This window comes from Lonchura striata, chromosome 7, assembly GCF_050655825.1.
Source record: "Lonchura striata isolate lonStrDom1 chromosome 7, ASM5065582v1, whole genome shotgun sequence".
NCBI lineage: Eukaryota > Metazoa > Chordata > Aves > Passeriformes > Estrildidae > Lonchura > Lonchura striata.
Window position 1 is genome coordinate 30,990,582 of NC_140709.1, and position 20,447 is coordinate 31,011,028.

General features: G+C 37.7%; 1 protein-coding gene across 3 annotated transcripts in view; it reads left to right on the top strand.

The window, feature by feature from the left end:
• The window catches only part of COL5A2 (collagen type V alpha 2 chain), a 128,697-nt gene that overhangs the window by 11,480 nt on the left and 96,770 nt on the right, over positions 1 to 20,447 (top strand). The window contains exon 1 of one of the 3 annotated variants that reach the window (XM_021531409.3): positions 20,164 to 20,430. The exons of 1 other annotated variant lie outside the window; for it this stretch is intronic. In XM_021531409.3, the coding sequence (XP_021387084.1) occupies positions 20,328 to 20,430 (103 nt within the window). In that variant the 5' untranslated portion in view covers positions 20,164 to 20,327. Of the gene's footprint in view, positions 1 to 20,163; positions 20,431 to 20,447 lie in introns of those variants that run through there. One more of the 3 variants, XM_085585314.1, reaches the window with a different exon arrangement.

Genomic DNA, 20,447 nt, shown 5'->3' on the forward strand with positions numbered 1-20,447 from the left:
CACTTTAAATGGACCACATTTAAACATTCTACTGTCAGGGAGGTACTATTAATACTTTGAGATCTCTTCTTGGTCTGCTCCTCAAATGCCTTTTAGACTCAAACTAGAAACACAAAGTGTTTCGATGCACTGTTAAATGACTTACACTTTCTGTTGAGTCACATCCTGCCCCTTTCTTAAAGGAAATTAACATTGGAGACATTGGATTTTATGCCAGCAATGTTTAATGTGAAACACTTGGCCCTAGCAGACCTCATTTTCTTGCTCATGCTGATTTTGCAGATCGGTAATTGCACTTATTTCAGTGGCGCTAGTGAGATTTCATCTTGGAGAGCAAAGCTGTGTTCACGAAGGGTAAAATGCAATCTTCAAAATGCATTAACAATGGCTTTGGGAAAAGCAAGAATTTTTAATTTTCTACTCTACATGAAGATGTCCATAATTTCTGCACTAAGCTCCTTATGCTAGCTGGGAAAGGCAATATGAATTCATTACTGCCTGGACAGAGAAAGCTGTTCTCAAAAGAGAGCTTGAAACAAATAATTGTAGTATAATTTTATTTTATTGACATCGGTAATTAGGCACAACAGTTGCTGTGAAGTTCTGTAGGTGTTTTAAAGACAGAAATAAAATTAAATTATATATTTTCTGTGTCTCTGCAAATTATTCTGCAGAGATCTGTTTTTTAAATGAGACGGAGCTAACAATTTTTCTATCATTAACCGGACCAAAATGCCACTTTGCAAGATGAATTTTAGTTAAACTCCTGAATGGTTTCATAACTGCCTTGAGATTTCAATTAACTTTTTCTTGCATGGAGTACAATATTATTAATATCCAAGAGAGCAGTGAGCTAACATTATAACACAAATATCTTGCTCAAATGGAGAATTAAAAATGGGACATGGTAATTCTGCAGTGGTCTGTGAAGTGAGTTGCTTATGGTTGATCTGTGCTGTTAAAAGAAGTCATCAAAAAAAAAAAAAAAAAAAAAAAGCTGGGAGGGAGAGGTGCAGTTTTAGGGAATTTGATGACAGCTGCCTTGAAGGTGGAGAGATGCTCTTTTATTTTGGAGAAATTGTTGTAAGCAGCCAGAAAAGTCTGCTCCAGAAGCAAGGAGAAACAGTCAGCAGAGCATGTCTGGTTTGTGGCAGCTGACAGGCATGGGGGTGACTCTGCTTTGCTTTCTTCTTGCAGCAGGACAAGGCTCTCCAGCTCCTCCTGAAAAAAGGGCTGTGCCCAGAACTTTGTTCCAAACTTTTCTTTCTGGTCATAGTGCAGTATTTCTCTTTGGGTTCATTTTTCAAACTTTTGAATGAAATTTGTAAGTGTTGAGGCTTTGGACACATAATTTAGAGTTTATACCACCTTCCTTTTTAAAGATGCATATGAGGTTTAAGCTCTTGCCCATGTTTGCTCAGCAGAGGTATTTTATTAATTAATCAATGAAATATGACTGCTACACCTAGTTTAAAATTTTGTAGGTACTTTTAAAGTCAAGAGGTGTGCAAAAAAGAACCTATTCCAATTTATTTTTTCACAGAAACATAGAATGCTTTGGCTTGGAAGGGATCTTAAATGTCATCTTGTTCCAACTCCTCTGCCATAGGCAAGAACACCTTCCACTAGATGAGGTTGCTGCAAGCTCCAGCCAGCCTGGTCTTGAACTCTTTCAGGGATGGGGCATCCACAGCTTCTCTGGGCAACCTGTGCCAGGCCCTCACCATGCTCACAGTAAAGAATTTCTTCCTAATATCTAAGCTAAACCTCTGCCCTCTTTCAGTTTGAATCCATCTCCCAGGGTTCTATAACTAAATGCCCTGGTTTTTTTTCCTATACAAATGTGTAAACTGTATTTATAAATCTTAGAAATTTACATTTCTAAACCAGCAGATTTCAAAAGGTACCCTCTGCAATGTTTCTTGAAAACATATTGAAAAGGTAAGACAAGTGAACTGTTCTTTAAAGAAAAAAGGGTATTTTAGAATGTCTGGGGCTGCACATATTTAAAATAAGGTGGTTCTTTCCTCATCTTTTTAATTTTCTTCACTTGAACATAGTTGTGGAGAAGCTTAACCACTTTGGAATACCAGACTACTTTGGTAAGAACATAAATGATGACAGATGCAGCTATTTTGGGGACTGAAAGCTGCTAATCCATGTAATTGGGAAAACACATGAAACTCCATAACAGCTTTTTTTGTACACTGAAATGAAGATGTCCATTTGCACTTGTCTTTGAGCTTAATTTTAAGAACTCAAGACAGCCAGACTTCCCAAGAATTGGGGGTACCTCAAAAATAGAGTCAAAATTTTGACAATCCATCTAGCAGTAAGTGGAATAGGCAGTTTGTGCTTTCCCTGAAGTGAAAATGCAGCTGCGATCCCTGAGGATGTCAGTAGGCAAGTTTGCATTGGCCCCAAGCTAGGGTCTTAAATAATTTAAGATCCAGTGCATCACTGCAGTCAAAGGATCACCTACTACTGTCTGCTCTGAAATGCCAATATTTGATCATTTAGGGTCTCCTGTTAGATGGCACACTGCTGTTTCCTTTTTTATATGTGTGGCTGCACATGCGGAAATACATCTCTTCTATAAGCATAGATTGGAAAAAATTCTATCACAGAATTAAACTTGTCCAACCTGTGTAACTTGGACAAAGCTTTCCTTGGAAGCACAGATTCTTGACGTAATCTGTCAGTGATGGGTACAAATGAAATTCATTTGAAGATCAGAACTGTAGAAAAGTACAATATATTAGAAATCTATTGCATAGATTTTCAAGAAAGAGAAATTATATCTGTTTTTACAGAATTATTTCATGTAGCAAACAACAGGACACAAATTCAGTGAAATATCAGTGTAGAAAACAGCACAATTGCTACATTTTGTATTTACATGACAGGCAGATAGATTTCTCTGCCTGGACATTCCTTTCATAATTGCTGTTCCTGTTTGTGCCACTCAGGTGACACATCAAGCAAAGGGACAAACATAAAAAGGAAGTGTCCATAGGGAAATTCTGCACAGAAGTTGGGTGTGCTGAGGGAAGAGCAGCCCACATTACACCCTATTATATGGTGGTGGCAGGGCTGGTTTTAAAGGGTAAGAATATAATTAAATTGCATTTCTCCTTTCACACTAGGACACCATGAGGTAAAATTAAGGGCTGCCTGTAAAATTTTTTTTTCAATCAATTAGACTTGCAATACTGAAAATCATTGAAATAGCAGGCAACTGTGTGGAAAGACTTCCAATGTAAAATGTCAGTTGCTTGTTTTATACAGTTTCTCAACCTGTGTGTTCCCTGTTCACTTGAGAGCATCCACACATGCTTGGCAATGCAGGAAATTATGCATAAATCATTACTGCAAGGTCAGTAAATTCACTACTGGAAGTTAAAAGTTACTTGTGTCCAGAGAGAAGCAGTAAAACCTTTCAAATAGAGGCTGTAGAACTGATATAAATTTTGAACAAACAGACAAATATTCTAATATGGTATGTGTTTCTACTTTGCTTTAATAATGGCAAATTAATTTTTTTTGCATTTAAGGGAAACTCTGTCTTTGGTTCTTTGGTCTTGTCTGAAAATGAGAAGTATCACCACTAATGTGGAAACCACTTTTTTATGTTTTATGGGAAGTTTTTACTCTATTTCTACAGAGTGATACTTCAGGTAAAGCTGTGACGGAACTTGACTGCTCTTCTACTTTTCTGCCAGTAGCCCACATGCTTCTGGCACTGTAGCTCTCTGATTCTTAACCCCTTTTTTTCTGGCTGGATCTGGTATGTAGGCTCTTGGAGCAGGAAAGGAGCAATAGCAGCACAGAGGTCTCAGTGTTTCTTTACCCCCTACTTACATCCCTGTCAGACAGCTATAGTTGCCCACTCCTGTGGGAGTTGCCAGCAGGGATATTCCTGTCAGGCTGGATATGTATTTCCCAGGGCTTTGGTGAAATGCACTGAGGCCCAATAAGCTTATTCAAGCAGTTTCATTTAATTCAAGTGCCCTTAATTATCCCTCTGTTACCTGCTATCATTGTGATGTTCATTTCATTTCTATATGGCAGAGCTGCCAGGACATAGGCACAGTCTTGGGTAAGAGCTAAAACATTGGCTCAGAGAAGGAATTAAGGATTTGCATTTTCTTCAGCTTTCTGGTGTAGGACACCTACAGATTGCAGTCTCAGAGCTGGCACATTACAGCATTGTTCCCCTACACACTGGTGCACTCTGAAATCAACAATCTGGTCCTTCCTTCTAGCTCTGTGGGAGTATGAATATTATATGGACGTATGGATGCTTTTAGGAACACAAACAAATTTCATCTTTTTCTTGTCTCTCTTCCCTGTAGTTATTTTGTACCTCTCTGCTTATTCTTTTACTTAATACTTGTCTCAGATGTCTTCCCTAGTGCCTATGGCCTTCATCTGATTACCAAGGAATGGGGTTTGGGTGCTGAATCTTCTGGCTCCAAGTCCTCTTCCATCCCTAACTCAAAAAAAGTGAATTGCTTCTACAAAAGTAAATGCAATAGAAGCACTAAACAGTATTGAGGACACAAGTAATTTTTTTATAAAGAATGGTATGTGGGCAGGGGTTTTTTGTCCTATTTCAAGACACATAATCAATAGTGCTAGTTATCCTAAAATACTGTTTTTACATTTTGAGCTTGCTCATTCAGGCATGATAGTGTACCAAATGTAATGAATGGCCTTAGCTCCAGTTTTTCCTACTGCTGGCCTATTCTTTTAATTTTGTCTGTTTGGGTAATTTTTTAGTGTAATGGTCTGTATTCACTTCTGGACCATCAACTTCATTTAGCAGGCTAATTCAGTATTTCAAGTTTTCCACACAGGCAAACTGATGAAACTCTCATCTCATCTGTTGACATTGGCAAGCTTCAGTCAAGGCATTGCTGATATTGCATCTAGATATGCAATATCTGTCATGGCATCCCATAATGTGGATTTTTCACTAGTTTCCGTCATAATATATGTAACTTATGTGCAGTTGTTATTGCTGTCTTTCCCTTTGCTAAATTGTTAATTTCTGATTTTTCAACTTTATGTTATGCTATGAGCTATCTCCACATGGTCTAAATAAATTTTAAAAACTTGAGGGTTGTTATGGACACTGACTCCATCTAAGTCAAACTTTATTGTGGCTATTGTAGCAAACTTTATATATGGTTATTGCTATTTTCAGCTGTGGGCAGAAAAACAAACATCCATGCCCATTTTCCTATCTACTTACTGATTTGTCTGTGTGTGTGTGTGAAGTTGAAATACTTTTAGTCTGAACCCAAGGCACAGGTACTGAAGCATGAGAATAAAGGATGAAAGCAGTTAGGGAATAAACACCATGGCATGGAAAAATACCATTGCACAGTGTTATAAAGCAAGTTATGGAATTGGCCCAAGTATGCAAATCTTTCTAATCTCATTTTGAGTAGGTAAAATATACCATGCCCCCAGTTTGTTTTTCCCATTACTGCTCAGCACTCCTGAACTTGAAGCGAAATAGGATCTCTTATAACATCTATTTTTAAAGGATAGCAACCTAGCACAAGGAGTGTCCACATAAAATACGTTGTGTTTTCTCTCATTTTAGGCATAACCCAAGTTATTTACATAATTGTACATAATCTTGTATTTAACAATGTAATCTTTATGCCAAGTCACTTTAGTTTAATGCTTGAAGTACCCATGGGAGTCTCTCACTTCAGTGACAGCCTCTGTGTCATAGTTTTTGAGGTGACATGAAGCATCTCAGAGTGAGATGTTCATCTGGGTGCCGTTGAAGAATTTTAAAGTTAGATATCATTTTCCTCTACAAAAGTAAAACGCAACAGGTTTGTGATTACATCAGTTGCTTTCAAAAATAATTATTTTTCTCTTTTCTTTGCATGTCGTCCAAAGATAAATAAGCTTTAAAATATCATTTTTAACCATTATTAACACATGGCATTTTAAACCATGTTGCATTACTGTAGAACCACCTCTTCACTGGGTGTTAATAAAAAGAAAATGCAAAAATGGAAATCAGGCTGTAGTTTTCTCTCTAACTTGTTTGCTTATTCTCAGGTTTTCATTCTGTTTCACTACTTTTCTTTTAATATAATATATGTCTACCAGGTTAATTAAATATAAGGTTACCTTTTATAAGCAAGTAGTAGACCATGTGTTAATTTTGAGAAATATTTTGGGCATCCTTTCACAAGACTTATTATTTCTGCAAATTAAAAAGGTTACCATTATTTCTTCAGAGCTTTCTTGGAGTCAGGAATACCTTAGCCATTGAGTTTCAATACTTTAGCCATACTTCTTCATTTTGCCTTTTGATAATTTTTCAGTTGCAATGGTTGTCTGTGTTGTTTTTTCTAAACCCTACATAGGTTAAAAAAAAAGTTCTAATTAAATGAAAACAGACTGAACTATGACTCATCCTGCTTGTCAGGGATTGATTTGCAGATGTAACTGCTTTCTATAGCCAAAACCTGAGAATAGTTATAACTAGTCTTACATGATATTATGTTTCTGTTCAACTAAATTAAATCTCAATACTTTTAGAAAAAGTTTCAGTAAGAATTACTTTTGTTCAGCTCTCCTATTATTAAGTACATTTAAGCACTCCCCAAATCAGTCCTGCACCTCCTGCATGTCTCACTAGAACTTAAAATCCAGCAGGGAATTTTTTAATAAAAGAGCAGCTTTTATGCTCCAGTAAGAGGGATTCCTGGTGGATGACTGCACAACTGTAGTAACCTCATTTTTCAGGGGAAAGTGAGGTATTCCTTAGCATGATGCTGAATTTCCAATCTCCCTCTGTATTTTCTGGGGAACTTTGCTCTAAGACAAAAAAAAAAAAAAAAAAAAAAAAAAAAAAAAGACAAAACACTTTTAACATTGCATTGCTACAGAAATACACAGAAAGTTAATTTGTAATACATTATAAATTCTTTAGTTCCAAAATACTTTAGCTCACAATTTCTTTACTTGCTTTATTATTTTATTATCTTGGCTGGGAAAAAAGACTTTTAAGTTCTTATGTGGGAGGAGGAGGGAGGAGCAAATAGATAAACATCTGAGACAGAATTACAAAGCTGGGAAATAAAAATAGCTTTTGAGAAAGCACTATGAAGTGAGTCAGACTTTTGGTTAGGGACTCGGATGGAGTAAAGGCTGTAAAGGAGAGAGCAGCTGCCGGGGGATGGCCTGGTGGGAGGATGCTTGGCCATCTGATAGAAAGGGGAAATCTCAGGCAAATCTGTTGCTTGAAGAAGATGGGATTTTAAAATCAGATGATTTATTTCCTGTTTCTCAGCCCTCTTAATCTAGCCAGAATTGTGTTTCTTGGAATTTGCAGACTTTTGAATGTCCTCAGTTGGGCACTTGCATGAAACTTACACAGAACTGTCTTTAAAGCAGTTTTTGGCTTTTGAGCTGGTTTGAAACAGTTTTGGTTCTCTCTTGGGCTCTGCTGTAGCCCTGACCTGCTCTTTAAGCCCTAGCAGCTTTCATAGCAACTTAAAGGGATGTATTTTGAACCCTAGTGAGAGGTAGAAATGGGTCCTGAGGGAACAGGACCCTGCCAAACAAGGGCTCAATTGTGTCCTATCCCCAGAGCTGCTGCGTGAGCCCTTCTGGAATTTCATCACTGGGTGCAGACACCAGCAGCTCTCCTCATGTCCAGGTCTCTTTCTGGGGAGTGGGAAAGCTCGGAGAACAAGAGGCTGAGTCACATGGATGAGCCCTCCTTTGAACTGGCATGTGTTGGGCTGCCAGGCTGAGTCTCTCCCAGCCCCCTGGCAGTGTGGGGACAATTGGAGGAGCTGTGCAGCTTTGAGCCACAGCTGTCAGCAGCTCCAGATACAGCACCCAGAGCTAAGACTAAGCTAACACAAAGCCAAAAAAGTTGAGTAGTCTGTTGAAACATACTATGGCTTATGCAATTTTAAATTATAATCTGGCCTACAGACATAAAAAGCCACGAAAATGAGCAGTCATTCAAAAGATCTGCAGCTGTAGGAGACTGTTTTTCCCTCAACAAATGTATAAAATGTCAGTTAAGTTTAATCAGACTTACACAGGTGCATTGATGACCTTGGGATTTCAAAGTATATAATCTTTTTTTTGAGTACTAGTGACTGAATTTTCTTGCCTGACACACAGCTGGCTTTCTTACAAAAATATTTCTCTCCAGTTATGCATTTAAAGCCCCCATTTCCACAATGGGAACAGAGGATTGCACAGATGAAGGACTGTGCCAATTTCATCTGATTTCCCCAAACATGTTCTGTAATTACTCTTAAGTTTGAGTATACACATAATTATAAAGCTGAATGTGGCATTACCCCTTAGGGGGGGTCATTCCACAGAAATTCTGCATTCATCAGTTCAAATGTGAAAAAGTAATATTTACATGAATTGTTTGCTAGCTATTTAGGAGTACATTTGCTTTTAAAAGGATACTGTGTCACTCTTAGAGGATATGGAAAAGGTATTCACGGGGAACATTTTCCTAGATTGTTAAATCACAAACTAGTCAATTGCCTTAGACATAAATTTTCTTTCAGAGATGGAGGAAATAGGTGAATTTATAGAATTCCAGGACCAACAGAGGTAACTTGGAGAAAGACCAAGTTCCACAGGCCTGGTGTATATCATGCATGCTTACTAAAGAAGCAGATCAAACTTCAGTTATGGCTGTCCTCAAAATAGTATGGATAGATTTACTTTTGAATAAAAACAGGGAAAAAATGTAGAGCATGCTTGTCAGGATAAGTATTAGACGCATATATGTTTAAAGAGGAGTATTGTAGACAAGCCAAGCTATAGGATTAAAGCCTTCCAGTAACCCCTGTGTAAATATGAGTGAATAACAGACAGAACTGTATCTCTTTCTTATTGATAGTGGAGAACAATTTCCATGAAGGCTGGTAAATATTCAGAGAGTTAAGTTTCAATAGCACTTTGAATAATTGTTTCTGCTGTTTCTTTGATGAATTTCTCATCATCATTAGAAAAGCAGCATTTGGCTTTGAGTTTTCTGACATTGGCTGACTTCTGTGGTCAGGGCATTTAGAGCTGATTTGAATCTGACTGTGTAAATGTGACACTAAATAAAGCTTGAAAATAAACAACTGCAAAGAGTCTTTAGATGAATTGAAGGATTTACTGTTATAGAAACTAATGGTTCTCTGGGTACAACACACCGAGTTTTAAAACCTCACAATAGCACTGAAGGGGTATGCTGTTGAAATGGGTCCAGCTTCATGAAAGTGAATAATTCTATGATTATTTAGCTGTTCTTTTCTTTCCTATATAACTTGGAGTAGTGACTTTTTTTGGAATTTGAATACATTAGTTCCTGCAAAAAGTGCATGATTGGACCATGTTCCTGTTTATAGAGACCTGTTCTCTGCCAAAGAAAATATTTGTCTGTGTACCACTCTAACTAAGTACTTCCTCTAGTCTATGTGTGTGTTAGTTCAGCTTGGCCTTCTGATGGTCTGTTGGAGCCTATATATTAGATTGTGGGCTTTTAAAATTCCTTGTTATAGGTCTAGCAGCAAACATTCAAATAGTCACTGCAAGACTGTCATAACAAAATTGTATTAAGGTCTGATACCCACAGAGAATGTAAAAGGCTTCATCTACCTTGTTGTTTTTTTCTACCAGAATCTGTATTTTGCTATTTTGCTGGTGGCAGGCAAGTTGCTTTCCTTTGCCATGGTGGAAATCCTATTCCAGGACCTGCTTTAGCAAGTTAGTGGGCTGAGTTTCTCCTAATACTTGATCCTGAAGATGTAGTGGAATGAGCTCTTTGTGATCTGTTGGTCCCCCCACTACTGGAAATGGCTTTATTCTACAATTTGAGTGATTTTTCAGGGGCCTAAAAATTCTCCTTCATGAATATAAATAGTATTTTTAAAGATCTGTGGCACTAAGGAGAGGTTAGGAGTAACTTTTCCACCTTCCCTTCTCTTTGTATTTTCTACACATTAGAAACCTCACAAGATTATTTAGAAGGGCTGGTGTACAAGCTTCAGTGTAAGATTTAAAAAATACAAAAAAAAAAGAAAAAGAGAAAATATACTAAATAAACTGGATCCTGAAGACTGCCTAAGGCCTAGGGATATTTGACTAAATGACTTTTTAAGAGTTTGTGCAGGGCTCCAGCAGGGCTTGTGAGACTTTTGACAATTCCTAAGGGAATCTTGCAGGTAAGACTGGGATCGCTGTCAAGTTCCTGACAGGACTTTATCTCTGACATGTGTTTGCTTTCTCTTCAGAGGGACATTGTCAGAGACTTCCTGAATGCAAATAAATTAGGTCAAAATTTTATATTAAAACTTTAGAAGAGTAGGACTAGAATTTCACCCAAGTCTCTTATTCTTAGGTGTAGTTCTAAGAAGAGTTCCAAGACACAGATAAAAAAATATGAAAATTCTTCCAGCTTCATTAAAATTGTATGCAAATTGACATTTTCTATTGCAACCTTTGTCAGTAAAAATAGAAAATATTATATGAATTGATAATAGCAGATAGTTAAAACTTGCATTCTAGCTGCAAAGGATAAGGTTTTTTAACACTAAACAAAACCACATATTTTATCCTGCTTGAAATTATCCTTCATGTAATTTAAACTTTGGTCTTCATAGGAGAATTAGTGCATTGCTGAATGTTGGAAGTAAAAAAAAAATTGAACGAGTATTTTCATCTATGCTTTCTACCCAGTGTATGAGATCTTTAAGGATAAAAATAGCCAATTACAATCAAGCATTTAATTCCTAGTATCCTAAAATCTGTGGAACATCAAGTACTTGCTATTCAGGCCTCTCTTCTTCCTAAAGATGTGATTGGGAGTGTATTTAAGAGACAATATAATGGTCACATTAAACAAACAAAGCCAAACAATCCTTCTGAAAGTAACCTGAATGATTGGTAGGAATATCATGATCAAAATGATAAGACAATATGAGATATCAATAAACCAGCCCGATTACAAGAAATACAAGTTGCAATTAAGTCATACCTACATTTGGGTTTGTGGATGTATTTGTGCTTGGATTAAGTAAAAAGAGCTTAGTCCAATAAATTTTGAATATATGTGACAATTAGAAACATAAAACAGTGGTCATGGAATGAAGTGGACAGAGAATATTAAAAATCTGTCTTCCTACTGCCCATGTGCAGAGTGTCCTGCAGTGCCAGGGCTGTGTCTCTGAGCAGTGGGAGGCTCAGTGCATGGGGGCTGCACTGCATGGGTGCTTTTCTGCATGGGTAATTTTCCACAAGACTGGGTTTGGTTAGGGGACCCACACGGAAAGCACCTTTGCTGATGGAAATAAGCCTGGTGAGAGAGATCTCTGGGGTATGCTCACATTTTGTGTGGGACTTTTTCACACACGGCTCAGTTTGTGTGGGCTTTGCTTTGTGTAGCAGTGGTCAGACTTGATTTGCCTGCTGAGGTAATGTGGGTGTAATTTAATGTCCCAGCAGATCTGAGAGAAAGTATATGTGACATGGTCTGGTACTTTTAAAGTACCTGAATATAAATAATTTTTGCAAATCCTTGCTTTCTAACAAGAACCCTCAATCTTTCCCAGATAGCACACAGCCATTAACAGAGGGGAAAACAAGCAGTCCTGTTACCTGCTGTGGCTGTTACTTATCTCTGGGTACATTTCAAACCACCCCACTGCTGGATCCAGGCTTACAAGGTGAGGTTGTTTTCATGTGCTGCAGTGCCACCAGGTTTAAGTATTTCTGCTGCTGCCACAAATGACATAATAAGAGGTATAAGAAATTTTTGCATAGAAGTTTTTGCCTGCCGTGAGGGTCTTAGGGTAGGGGGATTTTTGAGAAGCAAATAAGTTATGCTATTGTGGAAATATACAACCATCTTTAAGCTTTAATAACTATTTTCAAAAATGACTGAGGCTCATCTAAGCTATCAATCTTTAAAAATGGTAAGAGACTGATTTCCTGTACTACATCATGAAAGCAATCAGTTGAAGCAAAATAAAGCATTTCAGTGAGTATGGAGGGTAGATATTCTCTTCCACAATCTGCTTCAGCCCATTAACCAGATGAAAATTCACTTGGTGATGGGTCATAACTTTGAAAATAAGCCTACTTCATAAAGAGTTCTGCATTGAAATAAAATTTTCAAGAAGTTTTCTAAAAGGGCTCAGTTTGCACAATTTTTCCACAGCAAAAATTAAATGTAAACTTGATTAATTTTTTCTGAGTAAACTATGTTTTCAATTAGCACTTAATGTTTAAAGGCAGTCCAAAATGTGCTCCACACATGAATTCACAGAATCTTAGTGCAATAAGGCTCATAAAAGCTATAAAATATTGGAAAGAAGACAGCATGGAAAGGAAATGGAAAAGTAAAGCAGGCAGAACAAACCTCTTTTGCATTCTCTATTTTAACCTAGACACAGCCATACTGACATTTATTTAGTGTCATGGGCTTGTAGCTCTAGTAGTGATACCAACACCCCCAGTGCTAGAATTATAACAAAGAATTTTTTTTTTTGTTTTAGCTTTGTGTGAATGTGATGCATAAATACAAGTCTTATATCCCTGACTTAGACAAATTCTGATTCCTTTTTTCCTTCTTTTTCTCTATTACTTTCTTCCACTATTGTTGCTATTTCCCTTTCTTTTAATTATCCATAATTTTGTCCATATTGGTACAGTTTTTCCCTGACTCCTTAAAAGAAAGAAATAGGGAATCTCCATGTCAACATGGAAAATACTAAAAATACAAGTTTTTCTTTTTCATAATTTTTAAAATTGCTTTTAAATTGGGTTTTATGAATGCCCTAGTTTTCCATTTATCAGATCTTACCACCTAATAGAGGTAGATCCTATTTTATAGAAGAGGACTCACTTTTAATAGAGAATATAGCCCTTATATAAATTACATTTTATTGCTATAAGAAAAATAGTGCTCAAAAGAATCTAAAAGGATCATCTCCACTATTCCAATCCTTTAAAGCAGATTAAAGTTTATGTATTAACAGAGTGATGAAAAGATGAGTAAAAAAGGGGTGGAAGCTTCCATGGCAAGAGAATGCATTCATTCAGCAGCTGAAATATTTCTGCTAACTTCAACAGGGGCAATCTTTTACCCCTATGTCTACTGATTTGAGTTGGTATCAAAAATGCCTGCCCCAAAATTATTAAATCTGTTTCTTCTTACTAATTAAAGATATGAATAATGTATTTTAAGAAGGTTACCTTATAGAAAGCTGAGCAAATCCAGTAAGATGCTGAGCAAGCTAAGTTCCTTTTGTCAATGGAGCTGAGGCCTTTCCCAATTTTAAATGGTAAGTAAGTGGAATCAAAGGCACTTCAACTGTCCAGGACAAAACCCAATATGTTTAAAATTGACCTTTTTCTGGAAAATGTAACTTTAATATAGGGCATTATATCATAGAATATGTTGAGTTGGAAGGCACCCATCATAATCATCGAGTCCAACTCATGGCCAAGCACAGCACACCCCAAGAATCCCACCACGTGCCTTAGAATGTTGTCCAAATGTGTCTATAGATACTGAACATTCACTAAACATCTGCTAAGGTTTTTTTTTTAAATGGGAAACAATATCCTGTGTAAATGGATCCCTTCAGTCCTACTTTATAACGTGTGTAAAGTCACAGGCACTTTGTTTCATATGGATGTAGTAATAAATGTGGGGTTTTTTGGGGGAAAATATATTCCTTATTTTAGTGGCCCTTTCCCTGTGGGGGAAGACACTCCTTGGACCTGTCTCCACATTTGGCTTGCACAGTGCCCCATCTGCTCAGGACACTCCCTTCTGCAGGCCACCCAGCGTGGTTCCCCCATAGCTCCCTGCAGGCAGCAGGCTCAGGCCCAGAGCATCTGCTGACAAATTCTCATTTTGGCTCACACACATTCCAGTATTTGGTTACATTGGGGTTTATCTTACTTGGAAACAGTCTGTAGAGCTTGACCAGTAACTAACTTTCCTTGGAGCATTATGTATGTATTTTTTTCTAAGATTAATTTTAACATATGTGTTCTGTGACTGGCTTGGTGATTCGAAAGTCCCTCCTGGACCTGCTTTAGGCATGCAGTTACATCTGTAGGCCAGCTCTGTTAATTGGCATGCAGTGTGTACAGGCTTTTCAGCATTTTTATTTTGCTAGGAAATCAGATGTAACTTGGGAGCAATGTGGTTTGCAGGACTGCATTCTAAACTTCTTGCTCATGTTATAGTTGGTAAGAATGTTGTCACAAACTTAAATGTTTTATTCCCCAGGTTTCAAGTAGATGACTCCATCAGCTCTGGATGTTCTACAAATTCAATTCTAAGGCTAAAGATCAATACTTTAAAAATAACAGTGTAATGACAGGGAAAACAATTGGCTGAGATATTTACTATATTTTGGTCACAACCCATGGCCAATGGGATGTTAGTCCATGAGACCAAAATGGAAACCATGGGCTCTTTTCTTACCAAGCTGGAAAAATTATAAATACGGGAGAGCTGAACACAGGCCCAGGAAGCGTGATGTGCTTATATGACTATTTTGTTTCAGGTAGCTGAGGATACACACTCTTAATCCACACCTTGCACATAAATACTGGTGACTATGGGGGCTCCATCTACATGCGACTTTAGATAAGAGTATGGGCAATGAATTTAACTGAGCTCCACATCATCTTCCTGTCCTTTTAGTGGGGTCATTGATGCTTCTTACATTTCTGAGAATAAATTCTGTAATATTTCTGAATATGTGAAGCCTGCAGCAATTTAAATTTTAAATTAAAATTCACATCCGTTTAAATAAACAGAAACAGATAAAAAACTTCTACAGCCATGGATGAAATAAATATATAAGATTTTAATAATGTCCTTAGTTGCACAGTTTAAACTCTTAAAGACAGATGCAGTGTTTTTTTCCTTGAAGACATGTTATGTTATACTAGGACATGATAACAAGTCAGGAAAGGGCTCATTTTTGTGCTTGGGGCTGCACTGAGCATATTAAAACACAGTTCAGAGGTCTGAAATCTGTGTTAAGACAAAATAGTTCTACATAGTCTTGGACATAAATTTTAAAATAGAAGAATGAAAATGAAATAATACTATTTTAAGACTGTGGATGAAGTTTAGTGGTGGTGATTAAGTAATCCTGAGCCTCAACCCATCTTATAACAAGCCTATGCCCACAAGAGAATAGGGTTAAAAATAAACTTTCAGCCAAATTCTTTCTGTACAGTCCCATTGGTTTTAGTGATTCCCTAGGTCAGAAAAAGTATTTGAGTTGTGAATATGCTTGTTGGCTAGGTCTTTAACACCTTTTGCAGGGACTTTCAGTCAGTGAAGAAGAACAAAATATCTTAGGGGTCCTAAGGTAAATTAATTAAATATTAGGGGGAAAAAAACCTCAAACCAGTGAAGGCCACCAGTTGGGACCTATTTGAATTACAGATTAGCATTTGCCCTTGCCACTTAAGTGGGTAGCTTGCTGTGATCCTTTTATGTTCTCACTTAATCAGTTTAAGTTCTTAGGCAGACAAAAGACAGCTTGACAATGAATTTGTAATAAGGAATAAAATAATGATGCTGTTTTTCCTGTTCTAGGTAAAGAATAAGTATAATTTTCAGAGGACTTCATGCAAGACTTTTCCTAATTATTTCCCTAATTAATTCCTTGGCTTTTTTTGCTTAGACTAATGTTGAGTTTAATTGGAGACATTCTAAAGGAAAGGCTGCCAATGCTAATAACTTATTGAACTTATTGGGTTTGGAGTTCCTCATAGTAAAAGCCTATTTATGGTGACTGACATAATCCAAGACTCCTCACTTGCAGTTTTAAAACGAAGTATCATCCTATGTCCCTAAACTAAAAATAAACTGAAACAACATTGCAAAGGTTGAATGCAACCAAGAAAGATATCTTTCCTCTGTTAGGACTTAATTAATTTATTAAACCTTCCTACACAAAAGTTGATGGGAATATTCTCCTACAACTGGGCAACACTGTACTGGTGTAGCATTGTTTAAATCTCTATCTATACTAGTTTTTTGGTGGATTTCTCTGCAGGAAGATTATGATTTTGAGACTGTACATTTTAGAATCTAGTCCATTTAAAATATGATTGAAAAGCAGTATAATATTCCTCTGTTTTCATTCTTGCCCTTTTCTGTAGATTCCGATTACATTTTCTCATTTTAAATAGCAGAATTTTCTCTCCTTTTACTATGTGAAAGACCTGTATAAAATGGGGAAACTGATTCCTTATGCAGTAAGGGTCTTAAAAGTGCAAAGTGAACACACTTCAAAGGTAGAATTATTTTCCTCTCATATATTATTTCAGTCATGTTCTTTTTAATGGTTAATTCCAAGAAAGGGCAAGCATTTTATGTGGACTGTATTTTTGCAGTTAAATATATGGTGTGGAAATTTGCTGCTTTTTTTTTTTTTTTTTTTTTTAAAGCTAAGTGTGTGATCGAAGAAGTTATACAAGGTGGAAATTTCAAACAGCACTTAGAGTGGATTTAACTGCCTACATAAAACTTGATGGCAACTCTCACATTGGTGCGAGCTCCCTTTGGTGAAACCGCACTGCTTTTGAAAATCTGGCTTGTCTTTGAACAGATGCCCTTTAAATTCAGCTACAGTTTTATTTCCAGTTTCCATGAATCCACTGATTTCATATTGATCTAAAACAGTGGCGCAGGTTCCCATATGTAACAGATAGCTTGCTCATTTATATGAAGATACTTTTTATCAGCTTGTTACAGATTAATTTAGAACAGGAGCACTGTCACAGTGTATGTAACAGAGTGAAAGGTGTGAGAGGCCCTTAAACTCCATTGGAGAGACCCTCATGGAGACTGGATTTTAATTGCTCATATGTATGCAGGCTCGGATGCATCTGAAGCTACTAATTGGGTTTTTATGGCCTGGCTTGGAGATTTTGAAAGGTTTAAGTGTGTGAATTATATTTTAATATATTTCTGCATCCTCACAATTACCTAAGAGCTTTCCCTAGCCTCATCTATCACTCACAATGTACTTTGACTTTTGAGTAATTTTTAATTTTACATGTGACTTTTAGGTCAGGTAACTTACAGTACTGACTTACTGGCTAAAAGTAGGTAATATCAGCAGCAATCAGGACATTAAGGAGTATTTAGTTATATCTTTTTTTTAAGAGTATTGTGTCTTGACATTTCTAGGAGTGTCCTAACTCTGGGAACAGGTTTCATTTCACCAAGACTTTTTAGAGCTTATCATTGAGCACACACTGCTTTTGTGTGAAGATTTTGCTATTGTGTTATTATTTCCCTTCCTGTTGTATAAAGATTCTTAAAACATGAAGGTTGCTCTAATGTGAAGCATGAAACACCTCTCCTATTAGGACAGGCTGGAGGAGTTGGGGTTATTCAACCTGGAGAAGGCTCTGGGGAGACCTTGTAGTATTCTGCCGGTACCCAAAGGGGGTCTGTCAGAAAGATGGGGGCACACATTTTGACAAGGCCTGTTGTGATTAGGCAAGGAATAATAAATTTAAGCAAAAGGAATGTAGATTCAGACTATGTATAAAAAAGAATTTTATGATCAGAGTGATGAAACACTGGAAAAGGAGTCCTGGAGAGGTGGTGGATGACCCACATATGGAACCTTCAAGGTCAGGCTGGACAGAGTTCTGAGAAGCCCGATGTCTCTCCTTGTTGCAGAGGGCTTGGACTAGATGACCTATAAAGGTCCTTTACAAATTTAACTATTCTGTGGTTCTATTAGAAAGTGATTTTAAAATAATTTTTCAACTCCTGCAAGTAATCAGCCACAAATTGGTAACTGAGGCAATCCTGAATTCAAAGTGTCTCCTGATGGTGGAAAGAGCCTGGGTTTGTTTCCTACTTTTCCACATTTATTTTTCTACTGAGATGGACTAGACAAGGAGGATTTAGTCCTACCACTTCTGCAGTGTCTCTGTCTACTACATTTGGTGTGGTTATTCCTCAAAATGGGGTCATGAGTGTTGCACTCAGGGTCAGTGCCTTGCAGCCCCTTTGGCCCATGGCTCCTCTCAGTGTTTCTTCAAACACATTTGCTGCCCATATTGTAAGCTGAATGTGTAACAGTGAAGGTGGATTGGAAAAGAATCTTCTCCTTGAGTTGGGGCCCAGCAGTCTCCTCCCAATGATTTTTTTTTTCTTGTGTAAGTTTTCCTTGGCACGGAAGAAAAATGAGCTCCAAGAAAGGCTTTACTAGTGAATCCATGACCTTGGGCTAATTTGTGAAATTCCACATTCCTCTGTTCTTACAGAATCCTAAAATCTATGGAAAAAAAGTGATAAAACCATTGAAAGGGAGTTGCTGCATAAATATACAATATTGCAATGTTGGCTTCTCCCCTATTGAGAGTAAGAAGGGAGAAGTGACACTGAGCATACTTAGAATTATTTATCTGCCCATTCTTATTTGCTTGGTCTGACTCTATTCACAGTGGTGCCACCTGAAGATTTTCTGTCACTCATATCCAATGGAATGCTATCAAATAGCTTAGACCTGGAAGTGAATTTGTTTCAATGAAAAATGATAGACTTAATGATTCCATATGATGCTTGTAATAAAACTGAAACCATTTCAAAATGCAGAACCACGATAAAAGGAAGCATTTATAAGGGGTCATAAGGGGATGGATTAAATTAGTAACCTTTTCTATTCTATTGCTCATCTGTTTTAGTTATGTGTCATAATTTGTTGGAGAGACCAAAGCAGAATTAGATATGAAGGGCAACTTTTAGATATCACTGTAGGAATTTCTCCTGGGAGTGAAAAGTAGAAGGCATCTTTGAATACCTCAGAAAAAAAAGCTTGGTGCAAGAGAGTAGGGAACTTTGATGTTCTCTTTCAGTGTATTTTTACGTTCATCACTGGTTTTGCTATTAGGGTAGATTTAATGTAGCATTGCAGTGCTGTGCCATTTTCTGGGTTACCTTTCTTCTTCTGGGCATTCTGGACCTTTGAAGAATCAGACTAAAACTTCACAGGCTTTAGGATTCTGCATCACTGAGAAGTGCTAAATCATCCTGTGATTAGCCGGAGAGTTTCCACTCTGTATGAATCCAGGTGAAGATGGGATTGTTCTCAAGCTGAAATGAACACAGAAAACCTTCCAGCAGATGAATCTATAATTCCCTGCAGCAGGTATAGATGACCCCATTCTTAGCTAATGAGGGGATTAGTGACTGAGCTTCCTTTCAGCAGACCATAAACACTGTGGGAAGAAAGAAATTTAACATTCTACTCCCAGTTGCAAGTGATCCACAAAAGAGAGATTTGCTTAGTGCTCACGCTAGAATGCTAATTAAGGCACATTGTTAAGGGCTAAATACTAGGTTGGGGCTTAGGTAGGTTTGTCAGGGAACAAGGGCAGACAGCCCTGAAGAAAAGCGGTAATTGGATAATTTGAACGGGCATACTGGTATTAAAAGTGTAGAGCATCTTCTGGTGACTTCCAACAGTCTTTCCAACTGGTAGGATAGTAAATATCGAGCACGTAGGCATTTGAGGAAAGATTATTAGCAAAAGAATTCATTTGAGAATGATTACTTCCCTTTGGGTGAAGGAGCCTAATTTCCAAGTTCCTGAAGCAAGCTGCCTTATTTTAGCTCTGTGAGTCCCTCTCAAGGGGCTGGAGTCCCGTTTGATAACACAGCGAGCCAGGGGGCAGTTATCAGGAGTGTGGAGGAAATCCTCCTCTGGAGCACTGGAAGCAATCGAGTTCCTAATAAGGGAATCGGCTCCAAATGGGGCTATACCCTCCATCTCCAGGAAGCGTGCGCCGGGTGTGGTAAAAGCAGAGCTTTCTTTTCCTGACAGATTCTTAAAACTCTGCTTTTGCTGCTTAATAAATGGTCCTGGAAAAGCACATGCACTGCACAGCAGCAGGAAAGTATCCTGCAAGTGTGCTTGTAAAGAGAAAAGTTCAAGGAAGAGTGAAGCCAGCTCTGATTCGGTTATTTACCATCAATCAGACTGTTGCTTGGCAGGGAGTGGATGGTTAGAAGCATGAACGGGCTGAAAAGGGGCAGGAAGAAAGTGGAGGCAGCATTCTTCCTATTTAAAGCTGCATCCCCTGAAAGGAGTGTTTGCAGACTGCGCTGGAGCTGGTGCTGAAAAGAAGGCTCGCCGACTTTGTCCTGGAACTGATGCGGAAAGACAGAACGTCTCCTCAGCTGGCTTCATGGTGCTAAAATAACCTTACGATTCTGCACTTTTTGCTGCCCGGGGAGGATACATGTCTAATATCTAGGCATGATGGCAGTCTTGGTACAAACGAGAACTTTTTTCATCCTCGCTGCTTTATTAGGCCGATTTGTAACCATAAAAGCGCAAGAAGTGGAAGAATATGAAGGTGGTGAGTTTCTCTCTACC